Source organism: Passer domesticus, chromosome W, assembly GCF_036417665.1.
Source record: "Passer domesticus isolate bPasDom1 chromosome W, bPasDom1.hap1, whole genome shotgun sequence".
Taxonomy (NCBI): Eukaryota; Metazoa; Chordata; class Aves; order Passeriformes; family Passeridae; genus Passer; species Passer domesticus.
The window spans coordinates 40,809,747-40,833,111 of record NC_087511.1 but is presented as its reverse complement, the minus strand read 5'-3'; the positions used below and the strand labels follow the sequence as shown (position 1 = coordinate 40,833,111).

The window sequence follows — 23,365 nt, the reverse complement described above, 5'->3', positions numbered from 1 at the left end:
CATTCCAAAATGTGCAAAGGATCAGACCATTTGTCACTCCATTGGCCAATGATACCCGTAGGATGAAAATCTGGATTGGTAATGAAAACAGTGATATCATTGGAAGGATCTACTTGATAAATCTGACGAGCAGAAACAGCTTGTTGGACTTCCTCCAGCACTCGTTGCGCCTCAGGAGTCAATTTCCTAGGTGAATTCAGGTCAGGGTCCCCCCTTAAAATATTATGCAACAGGGACAATTGTGTCGTGGTTAGCCCTAAATAAGGACGTAACCAACTGATGACACCCAGCAATTTCTGGGCATCATTCAGAGTCTAAATAGAATCCGTGAATTGCACCTCTTGATGCTGAATGGTTTGATCCAGAATTTTGACTCCTAAATATTTCCAAGGAGGATGCTGTTGAACCTTCTCCAGAGCCACTTGTAGCCCATAAGAATGCAGAGCAGTGAACAGCTGAGGCTGTATCCTCAGCAACTCATCCTGGGTGGATGTTGCTACCAGGATGTCATCCATGTATTGATAGCAATATGTGCCAGCAAACTGCTTGCAGACTCTGGACAAGGCCCGAGCCACATACCACTGACAAATAGTCGGGCTGTTTCTACAGCCCTGTGACAAAACTTTCCATTGATATATCTGCACAGGTTCAGCATTGTTAATTGCAGGCACAGTAAAGGTAAACTTTGGTTTGTCATCAGGATGCAAAGGAATTGTGAAGAAACAATCCTTTAAATCAATCATCAAAATTTCCCATCCCATACGGAGCATGGTGGCTGAGGGCATACCAGGCTGCAATGCTCCCATACTTTCCATCACTGCATTAATTTTTCAGAGGTCCTGTAACAGCCTCCATTTCCCTGATTTTTTCTTTATCACAAAGACAAGAGTATTCCAGGGACTAGTAGAAGGCTCATTGTGTCCCTGTTGCAATTGTTCCTGAATGAATTCACAAAGGGCAACCAATTTTTCTTTTGTCAGGGGCCACTGGTTCTCCCAGGTGGGTCTGCTCACTAACCACTGTAAAGGCAGTGTAGGATACTTTGCACCCTTCAGCACAGTGGCCCCAATCAAAAATGTCCCAATACATACCCCCCAGGCTGCCAATACATCCCACCCCCAGAGGTTGATTGGAGCTGCAGTGACATAGGGCCAAACTGTAGCTGTCTGCCCATCTATGTTTTTGATCAGCACAGACCATTGACTTACAAAGGTCTGTGTTGCACCCCCCACCCCTTTGATGGCCGAACCTATGGAAGCCAAAGGCCACATAGGAGGCCACGCAGAGAAGAAGATGACTGTCACATCACCCCCTGTGTTGATCAAACCTCAGAGATGGATCTGAAGTGGGCTGGCACCCAGTAGAATCAGGGTACATGTCATCTGTGGTCTCTGAACAGATATATCTGCAGTCCAGAAGACTTGTGGCAGTCCTGTGGATCCGAAGCCACCATCTCCAAGAATCCACTGGTCAGTCCTGGGGACACATGACTGAAAAGGCACAAGCTGAGCAATATGAGTCCCTGCCGGGATAGTGACGGGGGGGTGGGCATGGAAACCATAGCACAAATTTGATCTGTAAAGTCAGAGTCAATGACACCTGGATGCACAAAAATTCCTTGTAGGGTGGCACTAGATCCTTGACCCAAAGGTCCAAAGGCATCCAGAGGAACCTTATATACACAACAAGATTCTGAGAGGATTGTTGCTGCAGTGTGCGCATCCACCCTGGCTGCTCTGTGGGTGCTACCCCTAAGCTGGCTGAGTAAGCCTGTGCCGGTACCATGCCCTGGGGAATCATTTGTGTCGGAGCACAGTTCCCCTTTGCGCTTGTCTTGCCGTTTCCCGAACAGTAAGAGCCTGAGATGAGAGATGCAGGACTTCAGGCGGCTCTTCAAAATGCAGTTTATTGTATCCAAGACGTTACAACAGTCGGGAGTCGTGGGTGACAGCCTGCACCTACAGCTGTCAGCCCCAGCTGTAGACAAGCCTGAAGACACTTTAGTTTTGGTTACATTGCATTATATACTTTTCTTTGCTGAGCATCTTAATATATAAGAACCAATCTATACTTTTACCCATAGCCCATCAGAACTACTGTCATTACCATATTATGGTTAATACTATCCAATTACATGAGTTAGTATGGTACAGTTTAAGCTAGAAGTTGTTTTTCAGTTTTCTTGCAGTGGAAAATTCTTAAACCTTTTTTCTACTTGCCACATCAATATGTCTTGTTTGCCTGTGGTATCTTTCTGCTTGGTAAAAGCATCTTTTTGTTTGTGGTCAGCTTATCCTTTGCTCTAAGTCATCAAATCTCTTTCCAACTCAACATAACCTTTGCTTTCTTAGTTGTCCAGCAAGACTGGCTCAGCAAGCCTCAATTTACACATCTATTATTCTTCTATATCAAAACTTGCTTCCATCTCTATTTTGTTCTCAGGTTCTACATTCAGAGATCTTTCTGCCAAGCATAGTATCTGTTAAACTTTCTTGTCAAACTTTCATCCTTCCCAACACCAAACCTGCCAAAAGCTGACCATTGTCATGGTATTTAGAGTTACATTGGTTTGCATAATGACCTGGCTTTTCACACTTAGCACACGAGAAATTAGTCTTATTTCCTTTCTGTTTCTGTGTTCCCTGTTTTTGCTTGCCCTTGTTTTTCACCTGTTTCTGTTGGCCATCCCCTCAGGATGTTCAGCCTGGCTGTAAAGCAGCCACCAAAACAGATGTTTTGTAGTCTACAGACCCTACTTTTGAACATTCTTGGACCATGTCTGGTAATGTTGGGTCGCCTGGAAGAGCATTTATGATCTTCCTCCAATCGTCATTTGCATTGTCTCTTGCTAATTGCTTGCATAACATCTGCCTCAAATTATCATCCTCAACCTACTTTTCCAGGGCTGCTGCAATTTTCTCAACAAATGGTAGAAATGGTTCTCTTATTCCTTGAGTTATTTTCACATATTGTGGCTTAGGAGCAGCCATTTCTATAGCTTTAACAGTGCTCCAAAGCCTATATTTTGACTGCTCGAGAATGGCAGGGTCCCAGATAGCCTGAAGATCAGGATTAGAGAAGGCATTCTTTCCCATGAGAGCATCCACTGCCACGGCATACCTGGGATCATTCAGAGGCAATCGCAGGTTCTCTGCTGCAGCCTTATCAGCCATCTTCCTTCAGTTGTCCTTACAAACTTTAAATTGTACAGGTTGGAACAATATTTGAGCTATATGTTTAATATCAAATGGAGCAAGCAGGTCAGTGTTTAACACTGATAATTTGCATAACTTGTGAAGAACCAAGCCCATCTTTTTCTACCTTACCTTGCAAATCTTGCACGACTCTCCATGCTATGACACCGTGCTTGTCGACTTGTCCTGTATTTGGGACAGCTTTATACACAGGAAAGGCTTGGACTACCCCTTATAATGGAACATTACCTTCCTGATCCACCTGTGTTCCCTCCTCAGATGCTGGATTGACTGTCCCCTGTGGTCCCTTCCTCCGCATTTATCGTGTTGATGAGTCTGCCCCCAGGCATTCCCACCTTCTCTAACAGGTCCCAATCCCCATTTTCCAGAGCCCGCAACTGACCAATTCCCAAAACCAGCAAGGGTTCGTCAGTCACACAGTCACTCAACAAGGGGGCACCGTCCAGAGATGACTCTGGTATGATATGGCTGCTTGTCGGTGCTGGCATTCTGCCACCAGGCCACGCCCCCAGTGGGGGGCAGGTTGCCAATCTTTGTCACTGTCACTGTCCACGTCCAGGGGCAGGCGGGACAGCCTGCAGGAGGTGGAGGATGTCAGGCTGGCTAGAGTCACTGAAGCGGTGGAGCCGGCTGCAAGCCTTGAGGTGGGGAAGTCAGCAGCAGCTGGTGAGGCGGGGGACCCGGCCATGGTGAGCAACATGGGCTGTGGCGGTGAAGCTGCAGGAGACAATGCCCACTGATCCGCACGAAGCAGAGGGAGGAGGAGGAAGAGTAGGCACAGGCAGTTGCACCATTTCTGCAGATGAAAGCAGAGGGGCGGAAGAGACCACGGCTCTGGTCGCATCATTTGTCAACGGTGAAGGCTCTGCTGCTGCTGCTTGCGCTTGCGCCACAGAGGAGGAGGGGACTGGCAGGGGAAACAAAGTCGGCAGGAACAAAGGCGCACCAGCGAGCACTGGCAGTGCAGCGGGGGGTGGCACATACACTTGTGCTGGCTCCACAGATGGGAACGGAGGAGCCAAAGGAGCAGTCGTTCCAGCCACGTCACTCGCTGATGGTGGAGGCAGTTGTGCCACCGCCTGCAGTGCAGGGGAAGAAGGAACTGGCGGCAGGGTTAGGGAAGCTGGCTGGCCGTACAAGGGCTGTCCCCCAGCCAACTGTGGTGCAGAGAGGGGAAGGGCTGGTGGGTGGAGCAAAGCTGCTTGCGGAGCAGGGAAAGCTAGCGCCGGTGGGCAGGGTGAAGCTGGCTGTGACAAGGACATGCCGCTTACCGCTTGTGGAGCAGAGAAAGCTGGTGCTGCTGGGGGGGATGAAACCAATTGCGGCGAGGGTCCCCCCGCAATCTCTCATGGTGCAGGGGGAGCCAGAATCACTGGCTGTGGCAGAGACATCCTGGCTGCTGCCTGCGGTGCTGGGGGAGCCAAAGGTGGCGCGAATAGAGGGGGATGCTCTGCCAGGTCCAATCGGGATGCGACTATTGAAGTTGTTGGGGGCAGCGTCGCAGGAGAAGAATATTTCAGTGGAACATAGTCCCTGGGCGAGGGATATATTCTGCGGGGAATCCCTATGTCTCTCGGGGGTCCGGGCAGAGCCAAGAAAGAGCTGGCAGCCCCCTGCCCGGCTCCCTCTCCCCCCAGGGTGTCTGTGTCCACAGAGAGAGCATCTTCACTTTCTGAGTCCTCCATCTCCATTTCACTTCCCATTGGGGTCCAACCTTTCAAAGCCCTCAAAAGGACTCCCTAGGTAACTGCTAACTGAGGTGTCATCTTATCTCTGCTGATGACCTCGTCCCACAGGCAGTTGCCTAGTAAAGGCCAAGTCTCTGGATTAAGTGCGGTGTTCACGTCTACTGAAAAGTCATGGGACCTTGCCCAGGCAAGTAAAGCATGCAGGGAATTATCTGACACAGGAACCCCCATACGTGGCAAAGCGTCCTTCCATGTAGAAAGTTGGTTCCCCATGTTAAAGGAAACCCTTCCCAGCAGCCCACACAAAGCAGTAGTCTACCCCAGGATGTAGACACTTTAGCTATGGTGGGAAAAGCCATTCCACCCTAGCTCTTTGACATTGGGCTGCTACACGTGGTTACAAAAAGACCAGCCATCTCAAGGAGGCATGGGGAAAATCACTGTTACCTCTCTTAAATGGAGGACAGAGGGCGTCCAGTCAGTCCTGCGAGGACTGGTGGGGCTGCTGCGGCATGTCCCGGTGGGGTCGATCTGAAGCGTCACATTCGTCCTGCAGTTTCTGGAGGGGCGACCAGATGTCGCTGTTGAGTTAGGAACAACAAGGAAAAGACAACACAGACTCCAGTGCTTCTTAGAAGGCATGAAACGAGGTTTATTAGAAACTACACATATTTATAGACAGGATTGTTCACCCAGAACCTCATTGGTCTTTAAACAACACCCCTCACACCATTGGTTAATTAGGAACAACACCTTCTTGTAAATATGTTTCCATAAGCATCACGTACAAACATTCCACATGTTCACAAACACCAGGTGGAGAGATTAAGATAAGAATTATGTTAATTCTTTCTCTGAGCTTTCTCACAACTTCCCCAGGATGATACCTGGGAAAGTTATCTGTTTCTGACTAAACTGTCAGCATCCACAACCTTGCACTTGGCCTTGTTGAACTTCATGAGGTTTGCATAGACCCACCTCTCAAGCCTTTCCAGGTCCCTCTGGATGCCATTCCTTCCCTCCAGCGTGTTGACCGCACCATACAGCTTGGTGTCATTGGCAAACTTGCTGAGGATTCACTCAGTCCCACTGTCCATGTCACTGACATAGATGGTAAATAGTGCTAGTCCCAACACTGACCCCTGTGGACACTGGTCTTCACTTGGACATCAAGCTGTTGACTGCAGCTCTTTGAGTGTGACCATCCAGCCAATTCCTTATCCACTGAGTGGTCCACCCATCAAATCCCAATCTTTCTAGTTTAGAGCCCAGGATATCATGTGGGACACTGTCAAATGCTTTGCACAAGTCATCTCAGGTAGTGCTTCTGTTAGAAGCAGAAACAAAACTGGTCTAGTGGAAAGTGTTCCTGCCCCTGGACTAGAGGATTTTTGAAGGTCCCTTCCAACCCAAACAATTATGTGATTCTAAGATATAGTCCTGTTCTAGCTTATATTGAGAGGTTTTAATTTGTTTGTTTGGTTCTCTTTCAGTATCCTGTGGAACACCCAGACAAATTCCTCAAATTTGGCATGACCCCATCAAAAGGGGTTCTGTTCTATGGGCCACCTGGTTGTGGTAAGACACTCCTGGCCAAAGCCATTGCTAATGAATGCCAGGCAAACTTCATTTCCATCAAGGGGCCAGAATTGCTCACCATGTGGTTTGGTGAGTCTGAAGCCAACGTGCGTGAGATCTTTGACAAAGTAAGTATTTCTTCTATTCCTTGTGCTATGTTTGTGCTGAGTTACTCCCAAACCCTCTACTGCACCCATCTTACTGGCCTGGTTTTGTTTTCCCTGCTTGCACTGAGAGCAGAGGCTGCTTTTCTGATGTTAGGGAATTGTCTTGGTTTGAGACAAGTGTTTGCTAAGGAAGGCAGGAGCCTCTCTTGGAATGGAAAATACAAACTTCTTTCTTCCAAATTATTAAAATTTTGAAATTAAGGGACTCTTGGTGAAAGATATGAGAATAGGAGTAACAGTTCTTTACTAGTATGTATAAATAAAAAAACCCTACACCTTAATAGGAAAATTAAAATAAAATGCAGTAGTACAAAAAACACTGTCAGAGTCAGGATACAACCTAACACCTTGTTGGTCAGGGTGTTGGTAGAAGTCTGATTAAGTGGTGGCTGCAGTCCTCCTGGAGTGACAGATGTGGTTCTGTTGAAGCAGTGATCCTGTAGAAGGGTGTAGTTTTCATCTGAAGATCCAGTGGTGATGTAGAAGGGTCTAGTCTTCTGGGAATCTAGTCAAAAAAGGCTGACTGTGGTGTTCCAAACCTCAGATTATATCCAGGTAGGAATGCTTGGCTCCTCCCCTTGGGTGGAGCATCTCACAATGGGATGATGTAATTTTATCAGTCGTGCAATGAGACTCAATGGCTCATTAACAGAAGATATCCCCCTGGAGGGAGGATGTGTTGTAGAAGAGATAAAGAACACTGTCCCACCTGGTTTTAACAGATGGTAATAGAATACATACTTTTGGTTACACCTTGCATTGCAACTTAACACAGGTATTTATTCTCTTTTACAATATAGCTATTTAGATGGTTTTCTTCTACTGGAATTTGTATCTGTTGTTACAAGATTATAAATGCCCCAGTGTCTTAGCAGTGAGGTTAGCATTAGGATGGCATAGATATTCTCTGCATCCCTGAAAACTTATTTCAACACCTCATTAGCCATCACCTTCTACAGATTTTTAAAGGATGTTATGGGTTCTTCTTTTTTTACAGTTGGACTAAATGATCATTGTAGGCCGCTTCAAACTGAAATTCTCCTCTCCTCTCCTCTCCTCTCCTCTCCTCTCCTCTCCTCTCCTCTCCTCTCCTCTCCTCTCCTCTCCTCTCCTCTCCTCTCCTCTCCTCTCCTCTCCTCTCCTGCAATATATATGGCTTGCAAAGGAGCTCACTTCCACTGCCCAGTTTCCCTGTAGATAGTGTGACCTCCTGTCCCAGGAGGTTATCTGCATGGATTATCTTGGGAACCCTCACTCCTGTGGTCAGGGGAGGTGCTGAAAGAGCAAAGTTGGAAAGAGAGTGAGAGAGAAAAACTTAGGGAACCTCAGAGGCTATCTGGTTCAGCTGTTTGTCCAGAGCAGGGAGGTAGCTTGGAAATTCAATCAGATTGCTCAGGACTGTCTTGGTTTGAAAGACAGGTGTCTGCCAAGGAAGGTGGGAACCTCCCCTGGGATGGAAAATATGACCCACTTCCCTCTGAATTAATATAACTTTGAAATTAAGGGGCTGTCAGGCAAAGATATGGGAAAAAGAATAACAGTTCTTTACTAATATGTATGTGTATAATAAGGCAAATAAACAAAACCAGAAAACCCAGTAACAGCCTTCTGTCAGCTGTCAAGCACTTTCCCCTTTGGTGTAGTTACAGTCATGGCCGGCAGGGGCACTGTTGACTCCTGGCTGAGCAGGGCAGGTGCAATAATTCACTCGCGGCTGCAGGAGGCGCTGTGGCATGAGCTCAGCTGTCTCTCATGTGGGTAATGGCGGGCACAGCTGGCAGAAGAGATGGAAAAGGGGCTTCCTTTACAAACTCACGCGGGGGCAGTCAGTCCCGGTGCCCCTCCAGATAGCAAAATGAGCTGTAGCAGGAACCTCTGAAGCAGCAAGCTGGAATAGCAGGGACGAGCAGACCCGGGGTAGCAAAGAGAATGTATCAGAAACTCCGCAGTTGTAGCAGGAGCCGCAGGGTGTCCTGGTAGGCACAGTGCTGGGTTGCAGTGTAGCGAAAACCCCAGAGCAGTGGCAGAAAAACGGTGGGACTGGGCAGCAGCAGCTGGGCTTCCAAACACTGCCAGGAGAGGCTCCCTTGGAGGGGGAGGGGCTCGGGGTCCTGGATTTTCCACTGAGGCACCTGAGTAGATGGTGAGGGTCCTTTCCAGAGAGATAGGGTGTTAATAAGGTCTCAGTGTGACAGCTGCTTGTACAAGCAAAAGCCTCACTTGTGATAGGAGAGAACAGTAATGGGCTGGACTCTGCAGTGGATAGCAACAACTCAACTGTTCTCTCTGATCCCAAGCACAAGAGAGAGAGAGAGGAGTTGAGCCCAGCCCCTCACCCCCAGGCCAAAATATAGAAGTATCTCTGCCCTTCCCAAGAGAAAACCCCTCAGGTAAGAGAGTAGCCAGCTGCACCCTTTCCTCTCCTCCTCCTCCCAGCCACATCTTTTGTTTCTCAAGTATTGGTGGTTATTGTCTCTTAGCAACAAATGGGACAAAATTCTATGAGAGAAAGGGAAAAAAAAAAAAAGAAAACAACCTAACTTCCAACAAGGGCCCTGTGTTATGAACATGTGCTAAGGATGGAGAATCCCTGACCTCTCTGGGCCCTGTGGTCGTGTTTGAGCTCTCACATTGTGAAGATTTTTTCCCCCCTTATTTCTAACTGGAATTTTCTTTGCAGCCATTTGTGTCTCTGGTCTTTCATCCTTTTGCTGTGTGTGAGAAACAAGGCTCACACTTAAAATTTTTTAAAAGTTTAATAAGGGATAAAAGGGACGATATCCAGTGCTGGGGTGCTTGGCAAACTGCCAAAAGCACACTGTTAGCTCAAAACAATTTTTCTTATATACTTTTTCATTACACTGGTTAAATGCATATTCATGAGGATTATACATATTCAAACATTCCTCTGAGTTCATTTACATGTTCCGTGAATTCTTTAGCTTTGTTCAACCTCTGACCCGTGCGCAATAGTGTAATTCCTCACAACGTGTATGCCATGTCTTCATAACGTCAAACGGGGAATTATTGATAGCCCCAGGGTCAGTGGCAGAAGTCCTTTTCACATCCTTTCTTTTGATGTTATTTGTGTGGTTCCTTCAATGTTATCTAATCATACAGACAGTTTTAGCTATTTCCACAAACTTATCTAAGTTTTTCTCACTATTGTCAGTTAGTTAAAAATAAAAGCATTCTGCAAAAGTTAACATTCCATAGTCTCTATTTTAATATTTTGCGAAAGCCTAAACTACAATATGTATTTATCACACTAATACATACATAAGGTACACATGGCCAGGGAAATGGCCACAAAAATGGACAAATTATATCAAAAACAGTTAAAAAGTGATTACAAACTGTACTACAGGAAAATCACCGTTAATAATAATTTGCAAAAGCTAATACATAATAGCGAAAGCAAACAAATACATATTTATAACACTGTGCATTTTGAAGAAGGATATAGCTCCCTTTTCCCTATAACTCTGCATATTAGGTGAAATAAATGGGCAGGAGATCTTTCTCCTTTTTAATGCCTTTATTAAGAAGAATCAGCTCAGGTGGGAAGAAATCGACGGGTTGCGCCCTCGCCGCCGCTGCTCCCAGGCGTGGCACGAAGGAGGAGGATGATGCAGTTTTGTCCGCTGGTCTGCAGACAGAACTGGGGACTCTGTCCTCACGGGAGAGTCGTTGAGTCCTTAGTTTGTTGGTTTAGAAACCCGGGGGGTCTCTTTAATCAGTTTCTTTTCAGGTTAGAGTGAGAAATAAAAAGGTTTAAGCAGGTACGGGACTATGCTCCCATCCTTAGACGTCACTTTAAGTCACTTATGGCTCGTGATTTTAGGGGTTTTTCTTATAAAAACTGTAAAACTGTAACAATCCAGGGTGCACTGCGTTTCTTATTTGCATATTGTTTCTGGTGTCACTGCCCATCTCTTTACCCTGGAGGGTTTCCCTTGGTATCTCCTTGGCATACAGCTAGCATCAGGGAAACAATCAGTTAATCACCCGCCATTCACTGGTGATTAAGGGCTTTTCTTCTGCAGCGAAACTAAAGGAGTCCGACTCGGTCTGGCTTGGTTTTTTTAACTCTGAAACTTAAAAAAAAATACAACTTTCTATTCATAACATTAGGTAGCTGAAGACAGATTGGATTTCCCCCTTCCATTTGATATTTCTTACCTACTGATACTCAAGTGCCTAAATATCTCAGTTTGAGACAAGTTTAGGAGGAAATGTCCCGAAAGAATGTCTTCTCTGAAGAAGGCAGGTTTTGGCACTCCCTCCCTGTAGTGGGTTGACCGCCGGCCAAATGCCAGTGCATTAATGAAATAGAAAATCGTCTACTCATCTTCCTCTGCTATAATTGGAGCAGAGGAGGGGGAAAAAAACCAGTTACACTAAAGCTCATGGGGTTGAGATAAGGATTAGGAGAAAATGCTTTAGGGGCAAAATAGGCTCAAAATTTTAAAGGGTATAAAGAAAACTTTATTAACAGAACAAAAAGAAGAATGATAAGAACTAAATAAACCTTTAGAACACTTTTCTTCCCCCAGCCCCTCTTTCCTGCTCACTAACAACATAAAGAGATAAAACTTGTGATTATCAGTCAGTTTACCACTTCTAAAAAAGAATCTTTTTTCAATTCATTTAAGGATAGGAGTCTCTTCTGCCAAGCCACAAGAAACAGTTTCCTTGTGGTTTTAAGTTCACAGTTAAACAGTCTGCCCGTTAAAAACTTGTTTGCTTCGTGAAAGTCCCTCCCATTGACTTACAGTTTTTCCCACAACTGCTCTTGAGGGCCATTTTGGCTACTGGGGTATAATTTTAAGGATGAGCTGTTCTATTACAGAAACAAAAGTTTTCTTCTGTCTCTGGAAGTAAAAATTATGTTATTCTATTTCTGAAAGCAAAGATTCTCTCTGTTCAAGTCAGATCACAGCTTCTTTCAACATCTATATTTTCTAGTTCTCTTCTGAGCTGCGGATGAATGCTGCATCTCCCTCATGTGCTTTATGAATGACAGGGAAATAGTCTGGTGTATTATATTCTCACCTTGGCTTGCAAAAGGTTTTCAGCTCCAAAACCGGAGCATCTCCTCTCCTTTCTTCCAGGCTTCGGCCCCTCCTTCTTCACTGACTTTGGTGGTGTCGCCCTGTTGTTTTCACGTGCCTTCACCTTTCCTTTTCTCTGACTCGGGAGAAGATTGGCATCTGTAGGTTTTATCTCTTCTCAAGTGGAATTTTACAGCACAGAAAGGGTTAATCTCATCCAGGCCCTGCATCAGGGAATTGCATGTTCTCCCTCTTGCTGCTGGTCATATGAAAGGAATTTCTTGGAGAAAAGTGAAAAAAAATGTTTATTTAACACACACACACAGAGTGTATGCAGGCACGGGGAAAAAACTAATAATGTTAAATATTAAAACCTCGCTGCAGAAAAAGCTGGTGGATTCAGAGTTCTTTCTGTAGGTGTGGTGTGGCTCCTCCCAAGGTCCAGAGCTGGAATGCAGCATCCTGGAGCCTCCCCGCCAGCTCCCGGCGATGGTCTGTTCTTGGACCAGAGCAAAGCTGAACAGTGCCAGAATGTTATAGATGAGTAATGTTGTCTCTCACAATTAAGAGATAGATATTATATGTATGTTAAGATGTATAGTGATGTTATTGTAATATGTTCTGCCGTAGTCCTCTTTCCTCTCCCCCTTGTAATAGCCTTAGTAGTCAGGCATTTGGAGAATGCCGGCTTATTACTAGGAGGCACAGCATAACAACACCTGACCTCCAATCAAGACAAAACTTTGGGAGGGGCTAAGGGTATAAAAGGCAGAGCATCCATTTTGTAGACGAGCACATGGCTGCTAGTCATGAAGACTCCCAGCGCTGCAATTTTTCCTTATTCAGTCCTTTGTTGTATTTTTTTGTTAAGGTTTAATAAACCTTTTAAAATTTTAAAAGTGAGGGTCATTTCTCACAAATGATCTCCCAGATCATCTGGGAGAGCCTGTAGTTAGACTGATTAAGGTAATACTGAGAACAAGTAGGAAGCTCCCAAAGAGAGAAGGAGGAAATACAGAGATGTCAACAGGTATATCCCCCCAATAACCCACTGAGAAGAAAACAAACCTGTTAGATGCGAACAACACCATTCACCTTTGTTAAAATTTTAGAAGTTTAATAATAATGAAAACAGTAATGAAAATAGTAATAAAAATTAGGACAATAAGAGACAATAAACAGCAAAAAATTATGGACATCCGGATGCCTGGCACTCTGCCACACAGCACACCTTGCTAACAAAGGATTACCTCTTAAAAGCAATAGCCTATTGCATATTCATATATCTCATACATGATTCAAACATTCCTTTCACACTGGGGTGTTTCTGCTTAATTTTAGCTTTCCCCCTTCATCTTGTAAATCAATCTTCTTGGTTCCTCAAAGTCTGAGCTTTCCTGATAAGGAGGCAATAATTCTTTTTCTTGGGATCTTGTTGTCTTGTTGCTGTTATCTCTATCCAGATAGGATAATGCAAAGAATTTCTTTATTATCTTTTCCATTCCTTGAGCTAGTTACAAAAATTATCTTACATCACATAGTTTCTATTTTAATGTTATGCTATAGCCTAAGAACTATATTTACCACACTACTTAAAAGAGATTAATACAGCACAACTTTCCAACATAACACACATAGTATTCATTTTAATATTTGCGAAAAGCCAATATTATAATGTATCTATAACAGTAAAGATGTGACCCCAACACCAAAAGTATGTAATATTATGTAATAAAATACAATAAGAAGGAGATTGAATATATGTACTAGCCATGGTGTGAGTCAAAAGAAAAGTAGATGTATCAAGTTTTAACTACTCTACACCCTACTCCATCCAAACAAAATCCTAGACTCCAGAAAAAAAAAAAAACAAAACACTAGCTTAGAGTGTACTTTGTTTTCCTCCTCCCTTTTACCATCTCCTGCCATCTTGTCTCTTTCTCTGTGAATACTATTTTTAGATCTGCTCTTGTAGCATAGTGTTGAGTAGTACTGGTAGGTCATTACTGCAGTCACTTTTATTTTAAACCTTACTTAGATTGTCTGTGAGAGGAAAGGAAATTGGCAAAGCTTTGCTAAATTTCTGCTCTTCCCTTGACTCCGTGAAAAAGCTGAGTCTTACAGTACACTGTAATGCTCTGTTTCCCTCAGGCAGTTTAGTTTGTGTACATCATCTTAAAAATGTGTCTGAGAAAATCCCTGAAATACAGTGTTAATTTTTTAACACTTTACCTGAAATTGTTGTTTTCCAGTTGATTTTGATGTTGAAACCGTTAATTGTAGCTGCTCTCCATACAAAGAAACCTTTAGACAGGTTTACTCTTTCAGTAATTTCTGCAGTTTGTGGTGGTGGTCTTGGTATTTGTGTGCTTCAGTAGTGTTCATCCGGCCACACTTCATGTGGAAATGGAATTCCTAAAAGATGAATGTTTCAGGTTTGAACTAAAGTGTATCTATATTTTATGTTCTTTTGTGCATCAGAGCTCATGTGCTTTGTTACACTGCAAGGATGCAGATGCTCATGGAATCTCTGGCACTGCTGTAGAAAACTATGTACCTTGTAAAAGTGTACCTTGAGTCAGCACTGACGGCTGTACATCCGGAAGTGATTTTCTGTCAGACTAAACCAAACTTCTTTAGAAAACAGGAGACCATACATTGATGAGAATTATTTATTAGAAATTACAGTTGTTTTCCACTCAAATTTCCATACATAACATAGATACCTTTCCCTCTTTCAGTCCAAGATTAAATCTTGATAAAAAAACGTTGTTTCAAAGTCACTGTCACCTCTGCAGAGAGGCCTGAAGCTTTCCTTACTGTATCCCCAGAAGACTGTAAGCTACCCTCCACAGTAATAAAGGCCACAAATACCCCTCCTCAGTTAAGAAGTAAAAGGTGCCCCTTGACAAAACACAAGCTTCCAAGGCAGTGGAGTATGGCTGTTGTTAGTTCCTACCCCAACATCCCATGATAATGTAAGGGGTGTGAAACACCACATGTGCTATGCACTAGCAGTGATCTTCAATAAATCCTTCTACTCCTCTCCTTTGTGCTAGTCAAGCTCCTAGAGAAAACAAGGCAGCAAAAAGTACTCAGTTTTGCCCTTGTAGAGTGAGAGGCAAAAAGCAAGAATCCAGCAGTCTCTTTTTGACCTTTCCTTTAAGACAGGCCTGTCTGTTCCCACCCCAAAGGCACAGAGGGTGTTCTTTAAATTGTGCCACAATGTCCCACCCATACTCCCCTCTTCAGTCCCCATCCCCACTGTGACATGATCCCACGAGGAGAGACCCACAAGGGCGTCTGGGCCAGGAAAGCTCTGAGAGAGTGCTGTACACGTGTGCCAGTGTGTATGGCTCTGTGTGCACATGTGTTTTCTGGTGTGCCCAGATGTGGGTAAACACGTCCTGCTTTGCATAGTGTACATGTGTGTTAGTGTGCACAGCACTATTCACATAGATTTGCTGACATGTATACGTGATGTGTGCACTGCTGTTTACATGTGTGTGAAATTACACACTCTCAGGTGTGAGTGGGTCTATGCACAGCTCCATGCTTGTGAGTGTGCACAAGTTCTGCAAGTGTGAGCATGGCTCTGAGTGGGACATGCGTATATTAATGTGTATGACACTGCACACATTGGTGTACTCAAGCTCTATGTGCAAGCAGGTCTTGCACCTGTAGGCACATGTGCATTAGTAGGGACTGTACATAAGTGAGTGTCTGTGTAGCACATGTGCTAGTGTGGCAGGTTAGGTGTACACAAGTCTGTGCTGCTAGTAAGTACCGTAGTGCACAAGAGCTCTGTGCAAGTGAGCAGGTACAGGTACCTGTGTGTATGTGCACTAGCTCTGCACATGTCCCTGTGTGCATACACAGGCTGGGCACGGCCAGGGACATAGCTCTAAATACACAGCTCTGTGCATCTGGCTGCTGTCCCACCTGGAAAAACAGATGTATGTGTTTATATGTATTTGTGTGTGTGTCACTACCTACCTCTGCTGGCTAGAGTGGTCCCTGGCTCTCTGTGTAAACTCTGTTCTTGTAAGGAGAAAAAATTTGCCTCTACGTATAAGTTTGCCAAAAAGTTTATGTAAAGTTGTGTACAGTGATTTCCATCAAATTTAATAGTGTTTAAATTTCCATTAAATCCCTATAAACAGAGGTATCTACAATCGCTGTGATCCACTGCTGTTCTAACCCACGTTCCCTAAAAACTGCTGCCATCAAAATGGGATGCTAGGCCAAGTACTAAACCTCTCTGTGATTGTAATGCTTCCTAGGCCACAGTTCCCTTGTGTCAACAGTAGTAACTACTTTAAGACTCAGTTAAACATATGAGGCAGTGCTGTGTGCATTGTCTTCAGTTTAACCCCAGTGGGGGGAAGTCCCTTTCAGGTACTGCTAACCACTGAATTGGCTGTGTGAACCGCAGAACAAGATTGGACTAATGTCAACAGAATTAAAGGCCCAGTAAAAGAACCCAAAGAATAGACTGTAACATCCAGACCGGGTGAGAGATAATGAAAGAAGCTCGAAGGCATGCAAAAACTAGAGTCGAGCTTCCACCAGCCGGCTTGAAGATTGTTTTAACTAACACTTTGAGCAGGGAGTTTGAACTGTATTGTTTATTGATGCAATTGTCCTGTTTTAATAGATGGGAATTACAAGCATCTGTTATGGGGGAAGTGCACAGGGAACTGTAAGAGGTATTGGGGCGGTTTCCTTAAGAACCAAAAAGTAGAGTAAAACAAGAAATGGAGGGCATGACCGGGTTGGCCCCTGTGTTCGTCACCGAGAAGATTATAGCCCTGCTACAGGCAGCAATCCCATAGGCATGGTAAGGTAGGGACAAGAAAGCCATACGAGACCTCTATCATTCCTCAGTTGTCTTTTAATAAAAAAGAGACTAGAAGGCAAGACCGAGTTGGCCTCTGTATTCACCACTAAGATACACCTGCTATGAGTAGCAACCCCATAGGCATGGTAGATGGGAGTAAAAAGGCCATACAAGAGCTATTACCAGAATCAAAAATGAGAGTTAATTGTTTGAGCCAAATGACTTATAGAAAAGGAAAAGGGGGGTTTGTTATAGGTGAGTAATGTAATGGTTGTCTCTCACAATTAAGAGATAGATATTATGTGTATATTAAGATGTATAGTGATGTTATTGTAATATGTCCTCCCATAGTCCTCTTTCCCCTCCCCCTTGTAATAGCCTTAGTAGTCAAGGCATTTGGAGAGGGCCGGCTTATTACTAGGAGGTGCAGCGTAATGATACCTGACCTCCAATCAAGACAAAACTTTGGGAGGGGCTAAGGGTATAAAAGGCAGAGCATCTATTTTGTAGACGAGCACATGGCTGCTAGTCACAGAGACTCCCAGCACTGCAATTTTTCCTTATTCAGTCCTTTGTTGTATTTTTTTGTTAAGGTTTAATAAACCTTTTAAAATTTTAAAAGTGAGAGTCATTTCTCACAAGAAGCCACAGAAGTCAACAGAGAAGCTGTATGCAGTCCCGGGAAAGCTTCTTGCCTCAGCTAACAAAAAAGAAGCTAGCTAAACACAAAGATGTTCTTCCTCTTCATGCTACACAGCACAACTGAGAAAACATGGCAGAGGATGTGTGTTTGAACACAGACCACCGAAAGAATTCCCCCAGCTTCCCTCCCCTCTCTCAGACCCAGCTGAAAGTTACAGGACCCATTCCTGGGCATAAAGCATACAATAGGGGATACAGTATTATGAAGTCACCCCAAGACACTAAATAACCAATTGATGTCCCCAATCCTGGAGGGAGATCTGGTCCAGGCAAATTGGCTCGAGCTTTTCCTCTAGGCATTGGAGTTCCCACCTTTCTGCCTGGTTCACAGTGCTCTTAGCTTTGCGGAAATGCAGCTTGTTTTTCAGGAGAATTTAATTGAGTGTTTGTGTGGCAGGAGACTGTTCCATAGCAACTCCTCCAAGCTGTCCTTGTGGCAGCAGAGCTCTGGTGTACTCTTCTAAGCTGCTTTAAATGTAGGGTAGGCTTACTGTGAAATCAGCATGCTCCTTGCCTAGTGGTATTAACATGGAGTAATTGTTCCCATTTGCTTTTTGCAGGCTCGCCAAGCAGCCCCATGTGTGCTCTTCTTTGATGAGCTGGACTCCATTGCCAAGGCCCGAGGTGGGAATATCGGTGATGGCGGTGGTGCTGCAGATCGTGTCATCAACCAGATTCTGACTGAGATGGACGGCATGTCCACCAAGAAAAATGTCTTCATCATTGGTGCTACCAACAGGCCAGACATCATTGACCCAGCTATCCTGCGCCCCGGCCGCCTAGATCAGCTCATCTACATCCCCCTGCCCGACGAGAAGTCCCGGGTTGCAATTCTTAAGGCCAATCTGAGGAAATCACCAGTTGCCAAGGTAGGATCTGTGCTTTGACTGTGTCTGGCTTTGGTTTACTGTAAGCTGCACATGCTCCTCACAAGCTGGGGATAGAGCAGAGGGCTCGTGACTGCTCCATGCAATCCAGAGCTGGGAAACCTTCAGTCCCTGAAGGATGGAAGTGAAGAAGTAGGGGGAGGCTTGAGCTCTGAGAGTAGGTATTAATAAAGGTAGGTATTGGCGTGTAAGCACAGCAGGTCTTTGTCACATGGTGGAGTTCTGCCCACAGTGTGGGAACAGGAAAGCCTGTTATGGCAAGATGGAAAAGATTCTTGTACTCTGAAAGAAAAGTAAATGTAGAAAACAGGTGGGAAATGGAAACTGAAGAGGAACTACTGAAGTTAATTGTTGCTGAATTGAATTGTTGCAAGAGCTATGTTCCTTGCATAGGGAGCAGGCAATAATGAAACTGATAGTTAATCAGAAAAAAACAGACGTCAAGTGAGAGCTCAAGCTATTTTATGCCAAGCTTACCTTTTTAGGTGCTGTTGGCAAGGAAAGTTTCAAAGGAGGTTGCAGTACTACTCCCTCAGTTGAAGGGAAGGAGCAGAAGATTAGTTGTCGTGGTCTGCCTGTGTATCATTCCTATTTCTAGTCTGACAGCGTTTCATTTGACTCCTTATGCTGAGACCAGAGTAAATAATATCCTAAATCTACAAGACAACCTGCCTCTTCTTGAGGGTAAACAATGCAGAGGCATTTTTCCCCTTTACTCCACTCTCGTGATACCCCACCTGGAGTACTGTGTCCAGCTCTGGGCCCCCCAGAATAGGAAGGACATGGAACTGTTGGAGCGAGTCCAGAGGAGGCCACAAAAATACTCAGGGGGATGGAGCTCCTCTGCTATGAAGACAGGCTGAGAGACCTAAGGCTGTTCAGCCTGGAGAAGAGAAGGATCTGGGGAGATTTCATTGCAGCCTTCCAATACCTACAGGAGGCTTACAGGAAAGATGGGGAGGGATTCTTTGTCAGGGTGTGTAGTGATGGGACAAGGGTGAATGGCTTCAAACTGAAAGAGGGCATGGTCAGATGGGATACTGGGAAGAAATTTTTTACTGTGAGGGTGGTAAGGCCCTGGCACAGGTTGTCCAGAGAAGTTGTGGATGCCCCATCCCTGGAAGTGTTCAAGGTCAGACTGGATAGGGCTCTGAGCAGCCTGGTCTAGTGGAAGGTGTCCCCACCCATGGCAGGAGGGTTGGTACTAGATGATCTTTGAGGTCCCATCCAACCCAAACCATTCTGTGATTTACAGCTGCTTCCCAGGATCTTACTGGGTATGTGGGGAGTATGGCCTGCCTTTATATGTGGTTAACTTTTCCCAAAACCAAGAACCTTAACAGCTTATCTTTTCAAAATTGGCCAAAGTTGAGGCAGCACCTTTATACCATGAGATCTAAAGACACTTTTTTGTCACCTGAGGATGTAAGGTATAAAGGACAGGCCTCTCTTGGGGGTTGTTTTTTTGGTTTTTTTTTTTTGGGTTTTCTTTTTCTTTTTTTTTGTTTTTGTTGTTTTGTTTGGGTTTTTTTCCACTAGGACGTTGACCTGGATTTCCTAGCTAAGATGACCAATGGCTTTTCGGGGGCTGACCTGACAGAAATTTGCCAGCGTGCCTGCAAACTGGCCATTCGCGAATCCATCGAGAGTGAGATCAGGCGAGAACGTGAGAGGCAGACCAACCCTTCTGCCATGGTGAGTGGGATACTCTGAGCTTTCCCCACTTATGACACAGGCAGCCCACCTCTGCCTATGGGTGAGGCAGGATGCATTCCTCTTCATAATCCTCGGTTAGAGATGAGTGGGGTCTCAGCAGAGAGCATGGAATGGGAGCATGATACCCTCCTGGGGTACCTCACTGTCAGCATTGCTCAGAAAGCCAGCCCCTGCCACAGCCCTGACTTAGTCTGCCACAGTGTCTCTCTCCAGTTCCAGCTTTGGTGGGTGTTGGAGCCTCCTGATCGAGTGGGAGGCTGTGTGTGGCTGTTGGGCTACAGAGCTTGGGCATGCAGCTCACCTGGTTCCTCTGTCCTGCTGCAGGAGGTGGAGGAGGACGACCCAGTTCCTGAGATACGCAGGGATCACTTTGAGGAGGCCATGCGCTTTGCTCGCCGTTCTGTCAGTGACAATGACATCAGGAAATATGAGATGTTTGCACAGACCCTACAGCAGAGCCGTGGCTTTGGCAGCTTCAGGTAAACGTGAGAAGGGTAGTGTGGCTCAGTTAGTCCCAGAACAGAGCATTGAGGCAGCTTTCTGCTGGATTTTGGGTAAAAAATTCTCTCTTCCACTGCATTTTCCCCAGCATGTACAGCAGAAAGCTGAGTGTGTGGCAGGTGTAGGCTGTGCTGCAGGTTGGTTTTAGCTGCTCTCTTAGTACTCCTGAAGTCCAACAACCCTTTTTCCTTTAACTCAAGTGTCTTGGTTTAACACAATTTAAGAGGAACACTCTAAAATGAGTTACCTCCCCTTATAGCTTTAAATAATCCCTTTCTACCAATAAGGAGAGACAAACATGAGTAGATATAAGTGAAAAAATGAAAGTTTACTAAAAAAACAAAACAGCAACAGGCAAAAAAATAACAGTGATAATCACTAGTTACAAAGTTGCTAAATCTCAGAGTCCCCAGGAAGAGAAACTCAAAATGGCAGAGTAAACCCCCTGAAGATGGTGCCCTCCACAGATGACCATGTGTGGGGAAACAAAGGCAAAACAGTTTAATCTCCACCCATAAATGCAGAGGAGATCCCCCTAACTGTCCCGTGGAACAATGACAAAATGGCGGAGAGTCCTCTTCCTGGGCCATGCATTTGAGAGAGAGAACAAAGGAATCTATGTGGCAAACAAGCCTCCACAGTTCCAAAGCTCCTTTCTCCCCCCAAACGAACAATGGGAGCAGGGGCAAACAAAACCTGGGAAAACTATTTCTGTCCCAAAAGAGTCAATGCTGCTGGGGAGCTGACATAGGCTCTCATGGTGGCTCAGCAAGCTTCCTCTCTCTCTCTCTCTCTCTCTCTCTCTCTCTCTCTCTCTCTCTCTCTCTCTCTCTCTGCCTCTTCCTTGGCCAGCTGGATCCAGCCAGTGTCGGCACTGCAGCCTCCAAGCCACTGGTGTTGGTGCTGCTGTCTTAGGTCCCTGTTCTGATTGATGCGTGAGAAAAAAAGACTTCTGAGCACCTAAGAATGGTGGCCCAACCTCGACTGGCAAAATTCAGTCTGTAGGAGTTTTTGATTGCAAAATGCAGCTTCTTGTGTTGCTACTGTTGCTAGTAGAGGCAAGAGAGAGGTCTGCCTTCATGCCCCAACTTTAAAAAGCCCAAGCATCCCCCAGCCCCACAGTTCCATTTCCGGCCGCAGGGTCTTAAGGAGACAGTAACAATCTTTGGGCTCAGATGGATATGGACTACAATAACATTTTGGGTTACCCAGGACAAGTGATACCCAGAAGTCATATAAGCCTTTTGCGTCATCTACTGTAAGGTTTCATCCCATTCCTCCTCCCTGTCCTTGTCACTGGGGTTTGGCACAGAGGGAGGGTATGGCACTGAGCTGCAAGGAGGCTTTTAAACAGCATCTCTTCTCTCTTGTCCTGCACTGCTGCACACAGGTTCCCATCAGGCAACCAGGGCAGTACCGGTCCAAGCCAAGGCACAGGAGGTGGCAGCGGGGGCAACGTGTACAGCGAAGACAATGACGACGATCTGTACGGTTAACACTCAGCTTGGTGGACCAGCTCCACATCAGGCCACATTGTACAGCAAAAAATATCCAGTGTTCAGTGGACTCTTAGCTTCTTCATTCTTCAGTCAGAACAGTGTAGCTGCACACCAGACTTTGTACAGGGAATATTTTCTGCAAACACAAATCCAGAGTGGTGTTCGGTTGGGAGGCAGACAGTGAATTAACAAGGAGGGGAACTGACTTAATTTCTGAGAAATTTCTGTGCTAGTTTATGTGGCAGAATCAGCAGCTTTAGTAAAGAATACAATGCTAGCCTGTATTTAAAAAATCCCACAAAAATGATAAAAAATAATAAAAATCCCACAACACTCCTTTGTGTATGCCTGGTACAGTGTAGTTTGTGTTGTCCCTGTAAACTCCATGTCTCATGCTATCTGAGCACTCCTCAGTCTGGTGGAGCCTATATGTATGCATGCTTCCCTGGTGTGTTCGAGGTTGTTTTACATTGTTATGTCTCTTAGCCCAAGTTAACAGAAAAAATTGGTTTGGCAATTCGGCAGGAAGCACCAACTAAGAGAGCCTGATAGCAGGTATCTCTTGCTTCTCTGATGCTGGCCCTGAGCTGTTGGGTCTCCTGCTGCTTTGGCTCCTCTGCAGCAAAGGATTTCAGTAATCCTGGTTCTATCTGCCCTGCCTGAAGGTTGGTACAAGGGGGCTCTTGGGCTGTCTCTGAAGTTTGTGGTGCAGCATGACCCTATTATTAGAAAAGGGGATGCTGCAGCACTGTTCATCAGGCTTTGTGGAGAGATTTTCCCCCTTCCCCTGCAGTACTTTTGAAGTTCTGATGACAGGCATGGCTCTCTGCTGCCAGCCTGCCCCTTTTTTTGCCTCATACTCTGTAGTTTGGTTTTGATCATAGTTCTTATCCTTCCTTTCTGGTTACAGGTTGCTGCCTTGCTCCTTGGTTTATTTTCCCTTGCCATCTCTGAACTGTACTGCTGTACTTCAGTGTTTTATATGAGAGAAGCCCTGGGTCTGGTCTCATCATGCACACAGGAGCAGTGTGGCATGCTGGATATGATCCAGCTGTGAACTGAAGGGGAGAGCCTGTTTGAGACAATGGCCATAAGACACACAGAGTGGTCATGTGCTATTGACTTGGAGAGTGCAGGAACTGAGGATTTCTGCAAAGTTTAAATGTTGATTGTGTGGGAGAAGGGTGCCCTAGGCTTTTGGGGCTGAGCCACACTGAAGAGGGCAACCTCCCCTGTGGCAGGAGTTATGTGGGGCCTGAGTTTCAGCAATATGAGTTTCAGCCCCAGAGCTTGGCAGACCTAGGAGAACTTCAGCAACCTGGCTAGATTTAAGGGGAGAGGGGAGACATGCAAGAGTCTTGTCTCAAAATGGTAGAAGGATGGGACTATCCATGAGAGGGGGACTAGTGCATAGCAATGGGAAAAAACACCTCCTGTGGTAGAACATGTAAGCTCCTGGGAAGTGGGGGTAGCCCCTTCTCAGGTTCTCTGTCCTGCTTAAGAGCTGTCTCCCTGCCA

General features: G+C 45.3%; 1 protein-coding gene across 1 annotated transcript in view; it reads left to right on the top strand.

Annotated features, from left to right (window-relative positions):
* The window catches only part of LOC135289186 (transitional endoplasmic reticulum ATPase-like), a 61,918-nt gene extending 39,735 nt beyond the window's left edge, over positions 1–22,183 (top strand). The window contains exons 13-17 of the mRNA XM_064402622.1: positions 6,397–6,609; positions 17,805–18,113; positions 19,671–19,826; positions 20,172–20,326; positions 21,739–22,183. Of these exons, the coding sequence (XP_064258692.1) occupies positions 6,397–6,609; positions 17,805–18,113; positions 19,671–19,826; positions 20,172–20,326; positions 21,739–21,844 (939 nt within the window). The 3' untranslated portion in view covers positions 21,845–22,183. The remainder of the gene's footprint in view (positions 1–6,396; positions 6,610–17,804; positions 18,114–19,670; positions 19,827–20,171; positions 20,327–21,738) is intronic.
* Positions 22,184–23,365: the final 1,182 nt, after the last annotated feature.